This window comes from Embiotoca jacksoni, unplaced genomic scaffold (genome assembly GCF_022577435.1).
Source record: "Embiotoca jacksoni isolate LCO1_2020_lvr unplaced genomic scaffold, fEmbJac1.0.p SCAF_14, whole genome shotgun sequence".
Lineage (NCBI taxonomy): Eukaryota > Metazoa > Chordata > Actinopteri > Embiotocidae > Embiotoca > Embiotoca jacksoni.
Window position 1 is genome coordinate 14,691,875 of NW_027185274.1, and position 6,051 is coordinate 14,697,925.

General features: G+C 43.8%; 1 protein-coding gene across 1 annotated transcript in view; it reads left to right on the top strand.

Annotated features, from left to right (window-relative positions):
- map3k10 (mitogen-activated protein kinase kinase kinase 10) overlaps window positions 1-2,564 on the top strand; it is a 35,207-nt gene extending 32,643 nt beyond the window's left edge. The window contains exon 11 of the mRNA XM_069148159.1: window positions 139-2,564. Within this exon, the coding sequence (XP_069004260.1) occupies window positions 139-539 (401 nt within the window). The 3' untranslated portion in view covers window positions 540-2,564. The remainder of the gene's footprint in view (window positions 1-138) is intronic.
- The last annotated feature ends 3,487 nt before the right edge of the window (window positions 2,565-6,051 follow it).

Consider the following 6,051-nt stretch of genomic DNA (forward strand, 5'->3'; position numbering starts at 1 on the left):
AACACATCCAAGCTGACACCTTTAAATTACTTGTTTTGTTTGGAAAAAAAAAAAAAAAAAAAAGCATCTAACACTAGAAACCAGAAAATGTTTGTGATGTTAGCTTTCATGATGACAAAACCTCTCTGCGTCATCCAGGTACACAGGACAAGCTGGACATCCCTCGTCTCCCCGACCCCGCCACCCTCTTCCCAGTCCCCCATCGGCGTAAAGCCCCTGCTCCACCGATCCCCGACGCGGATCCTCTCTGCCTCATCAGCCCCCTGGAGAGACCCAAGACGCTGGAGTTTGCCCCCCGGCCGCGGCCCACGCCGGCCAGGATAAGACCCGACCCGTGGAAGCTGGGCTCTCTCTCCCGGACCCTGAGCTCGTCGCCGGGCAGCAGCTGTGACAGCCCCCTGGGTTCAGGGGACAGTAACGCCAGCGCCGCACGGCCCAACCTGATGGACATGGACATGGAGGGCCAGAGTTTGGACAGCACTGTTCCCCTGTGCGGGAAGCAGCAGCCCGCCACTCTGTGTGGTCAACAAGACTCGTAGTGAAAAACAGCAAGTGAACATTTTGAAGTCTACTTTTTTTTTTTTGCATTCAGACCTGTTCCAGGACTTTAGAGCTTAGGCTGGCTGAGGAACGCTTACTGATGTCCGAGCCGAGCGAAGTGCACTCACTGAAGTTTGCAAAAACATCCTACTTCTTGTCACGGTTTTAGGCACTTACTGGAAGCCATCCCTCTCGTGTGCCCTTTTAGTGTCCTAATAAGGTGTGAAACCCTGACAACAAGCCATCCCGATAGTGCTCTCTAACCTGCACGACACTGAGGGTCCTAGAGGCCTTATAAAAGCCTTGTAGTGTGCTCATCCACATACCTTACGCTACTTTACCCTTCTTTGCCTCCTTGGAAGCCATCTCCAACCGCTTCTTCGTTGCCCCATGACCAGGTTGCATTTCCTTCAAGACTCACAATCCTCAAAAAGCCATTCAAGTACTCAAAAAGCCACTTTGCTTTGCTGTCTGGTCATTTCAACCCATCTGCTTGTGCCTGTGTGTGTGTGTGTGTGTGTGTGTGTGTGTGTGTGTGTGTGTGTGTGTGTGTGTGTGTGTGTGTGTGTGTGTGTAGCTCCCCACTTTCTGCCTGCATCCTTCCTGTCTCCCACTTAAAATAACAGAAAAGTCTTCATTCACTATTTAATCTAAATGTTGTTTTTTTTTTTTACTTCAGGAGCGTTTCTCTGATAAAAAAAAAAAAAAAAAAAAAAAAGAGGAGCTGGACTGTTTCAAATTCTCAATAGAGAGTGTCCTTGTTCTTATTTTGCACACCGTTTGTTCTGCCGGTGCAGATATCTCCCATCAGCTCTCTTTCATCAGCTCTGCCTTCATCCTCACACGTGTCACCTTTCTGCATGGTGGTCATTGTCCTCGAAAAAGCCTTTTTCTCGCAGCACTGGTGGACTGGTTACATCCTCGGCCTTGTGGCGTGAAGTTGTTTTTTTTTGATGCAGAGTTTTTAAATTTTTTTTTTTTTTTATCAGTGCTTGCACCATCCCTGCTGCAACCTGTTAGCAAAAAAAGTTTTTTTTTCTGTTGTTTTGGCGGCCCAGGTGTGTTTCTCTGTGTGAATGTGTATATATTACTGTACATGTGTGCGACGAACAGAATGGGTTCATTTCTGCGTGCTGGTGCTTTTTTCGGTGCATGTTATTTTATGTGTGAATGGTTTGCTGTACGCTACACGCAGAACTTCTTCAACTCGTTACTACGCGCGTTTTTCCTCATCTCGTTGTCTTGTTTTTTTTTTTGTTTTTTTTTTACAAAAACATTCCTCGCCGGCGGTCAGTCCTGCTAAAGCCACTGAAACGGACACAAAATAGGAAACACTGAGAGAAACATGCTCTCTGATTTCAACGTCAACCTCATGTATCCTGAAACTTCATCTTCTCTCCTCTCTGACCTGCTGTATTCAACATCAGTGGCACTTTAGGGGCCATATTGTGCAACTAGTTAGTCTCCCTGTGAACTCTTGGACTCGGCACAAAGTCACAGCTGAAAAATCAACTTTTATCCCCGGAGTTGTTTTCGTACAGTGGACTGTTCATCTTGGCTGCAGATGGTATTTACTTGACTGTGCAAATTTCTCTCGGTGAGTGTGTGTGTGTGTGTGTGTGTGTGTGTGTGTGTGTGTGTGTGTGTGTGTGTGTGTGTGTGTGGATTTGGGTGTATGTTGTGTGCGTGTTTGTTTTTATTTGTATGGGATGATGACAATCCCATTGGTAAAAGAGTGAGCCCAAACTCATTCTCCTCGTGTGGTTAAGAACACTGAGTATTTATTAAATTTATTGTTATTATTATTATTACTGGAAAGGATTAATTATTATTACAATATTCTTCCTGGGATATCTGTATATATTTGTTAATTATAAACCAAGGAAAACCCGGGAAACTGCTCACTGAAACATTCATGATGTCTTCGGTCTCAACCTGTGACATTTCTGGGTTCAATGAGGAATAAGTGTGAAATGTGATGAATGAGAGACGAATAAAAAACAAACAAAGAAAGATGCTTCAGAGTCAATACTACATGTGATTTTGTTATTTTCACAAGGCCGTATAATATCTGAGCAGTGGCGGAAGAAGTAATCATATCCTTTACTTTAGTCCAAGTACCATTAAAGCGAAGTAAAACGCTGGGGAATGCTAGATCAGATAGACCAATCAGACAGCAGGATCAAATAGACCAATTAAAATGCCAGATCAGATAGACCAATCAGACAGCAGGATCAAATAGACCAATTAAAATGCCAGATCAGATGAACCAATCAGACAGCAGCTGTGAGGTGCTGCCTCGTTTCAAGGAAACAGGCGGTGGAGTCTTTGCAAAAGTCTGATTTTAAGATGAAAACCAGCTGAAGTAGAAGCCAAAGATTGACCTGCGGAGGGAAATGGCGTCTTGACATCCTCTCAAGAACTGGCTGAGAAGGTGAAGTTCGGGTGTCTTTTCCGTGTCAGGCCAGGTTTTATAACTGAATAATATCATATCAAATTAGTAATGAGTTTGAAATTGCACAATTACATAATTGGAAAGTATGCATCGGACAACCCCTTTATAAATGCGGTGACGTTAAATGGTAACGTAGCAACAGTGAAGTAAAACTCGGTTGCAGTACTTCGGGGACAGGTTATCATTGTTTTGGTGCTCACAAAAGCCTGACGCCAGCCAGGACAAAGGCGCCTGCAGTAGCAGATACAATCCTCTAGATGTCCCCACTGCGGCATATGATGTCATATCTTTCCCCGAGTCTGCTGTTTCCCCCCCCCCCCCCCCCTCCATGTCACGCGTCCCTGTCGTCGCTCCCTTGACGCTGCAGCTGCCACGAAAGGCAGACGAAGGTGCACTCGTGCATTCACCGCAGTGAACAAAACATCCGTCGGTCGGTTAAAACCCCGAGACCTTCACAGGAAATGTTTCACGTGCCGGTATTTAACACCGGATGTAAAAGACAGATCCGGACACATCAGCCCGTACAGATGTTCACGAACACCAAATATCCTCACGCGCGCGCGCGCGCGCCGCTCCCGTCCGTCGGTGCGACCGCCCGCCAATCAAACACCCTTTTTAGACGCCGGCCAGTTACCTAGCAACCCTGCTTCGCTTCCATGGTTATGCTATTAAAGGCAACGACACGCACACTCTGCACTCTGCACGGAAACCGGGAACAGAAACGGACGACGGGGCCTGAAAATGAAGTGAGGAAGAGATGGAGAGGTGATAAAAAAAAAAAAAAGGATTCAGCGGACACACGCACACACGCAATCACACACACAATCACACAATCACACAATATGAGTGTTTTCTGTGAGGGAGGCTTTCTTTGTCTTTCCCTATCTGCCTGTATTGTCCTGCTTCACAGCTGTGATGAGTCTCTCATGTTTGTCACCTTCTCTGTTTTTCCCTTCACTGTTTTCCGCAACAGTTGTTGTTGTTGTTTTTTTTTTACCATATTTCCTGCTTTTCATCACAAGTCCTCCCTTTTCTTTGGTTGCAGGGAGCTATGCAAATGTTTTATAGGCAGATTCAGGCGGTGACGGTGCTGGCAGGGCTTCAGAGAGGATGAAGACGGGACAGGATAAAGACAAGTGGACAAAGAGAAGCATACAAATGTGTGCGTGTGTGTTTCTTTCCTGTTCATTTTGGAAGTGAACAACTGAGCAGATTGGTTGCCGGTTGGTGAATCCTCAGATCTGCCCGAAGGACTCTTTCTGCCTTTTTACTGAATCCTCATCAGATCATTGAACCACTAACAAAGTTTTATTCTGTAAATACTGAAAATATTAGGGAACAAATCTGGGTAAAGTGATTTAAGGATGTAATACTTGAAAATGTTATAAAAAAAAAAAAAAAAGAAAAAAAAAAAAAGGTTTGACATTCTTTGTGTGAAGAAGAATGTAAAACAATCCTAAATTTGGGATTGAGTTAAGTGGCCTTCCACTAATTTACCACGTCAGAGTCGGTTTATTCAATAAGGACTACTTAAACCATGAAAACAGTTGTGTAATATCTCTGGAGGACCTTCGTTAAGGCTAAAAAAAAAGACTTGGAGGCTACAGGTTTAACAGAAAACCAATAATTACGGCGCACGCTGCATAACATCCACCATTTGATCCCAGCTGCGGGTCTGGGCTGCATCTCAAACTCTCAATCCCCTCGTTTCATCTCTGTCTCTTTACGAACTGTGCAATGAAGGGGAAAAAATAGGCAAAAAGTCTGAAAGATATGAGCATCTACCAGGCAGTAATGCACTGATGAAAAGATGAGTTGTTATTAGGAGGGAGAGTCATTCTTTATTTTACGTACTACAAACTGCTCATCTCAGCCGAAACTTAGATTTGAACTATTTAGTGAAAGAAACCATCTGACGGCTCTGAAAACGTCGTGACTAAATAAGCTGCCTGAAGAAAAACATCTAATCCAAAGGTCAAATTTAAGAGTTTAACAGTCAGAAACTCGACCGCTTCTTAAGGACTGCGTGTCGCTCGATCAGATTTTGATGAACAGTGAGCGAACAGTCCACCAACTGTGATCCCAGTGTAATTTAAACGTTGCTAAATCCTGATTGGCGCACAGAAGTGTGTGACATCAACTATTTCTCAACGAGCCTCCTCAAGCAGAGGGCGCACAAAATGAACCTCCTCACTCACATGGAGGCTAATGGACAAAATGAGTTTTCAGGCCTTGTCATAATACAATAAAAAAAAAATGAGATGTCAAGCTTTATCAAGTCCTTGCCTCCCATCATGCAACTCAAGCTGGGGCCTTTGCATTTCAAACTCCATGTCTCCATTTGTCTTCAACTTCACCTGCAATAACCCTGATGACAAAACAACATTTCAAACTTTAAAGCCAACATGGACAAAAAAAAAAAAATCCCCGAAGTGCTCAGAAAACGTGATCATTTACAATCCAATAAAGCCGAGCAACCGAATGTGCCGAGATCGCGAAGGATATCGTGTGATATGATTAAAAGCTCTCCGTGGACCTCGAGGTGAGATCACTTTGTCTCTAAAGCGTTATAAAAATAAACAAGAATAATCTGACCCCTTACATAATCTGGTGATGATGAACATGTGAAGTGACTAAAAAAAAATAAAAAAAAAAAAAAAAAAGCTGGAGGACAGAATCTAAAGGGAACTTACAGGTCAACTGCTGTCAAGAGTGACCTGTGAAAATCATCAGAGCTGTCATCATCATCCTCAGACGATCGTCAGACTTCAGACGCCTCCGGAAGATATATTACAAAACAACCACTGAAATTGGTGGACTGTCCCTTTAAAAGGGCATCGCACTGCCACAACTTTGTCTGAGAGAGTTTAATTTTTTTTTTTTTTTTTTTTTTTTTTTTTAAGTATTAGAACCGATGCAGGCAGCATTGCCTACATTACCCACAATGCAACTCGATCGCAGAGATTTAGGTGCGTTAATGCCAGCAGCAGCTAATGCAGCCTCAAGTAGACGAGGAGCAGGCCGGCAGACTCACTTCTTTCTTCTGATAAATAAAA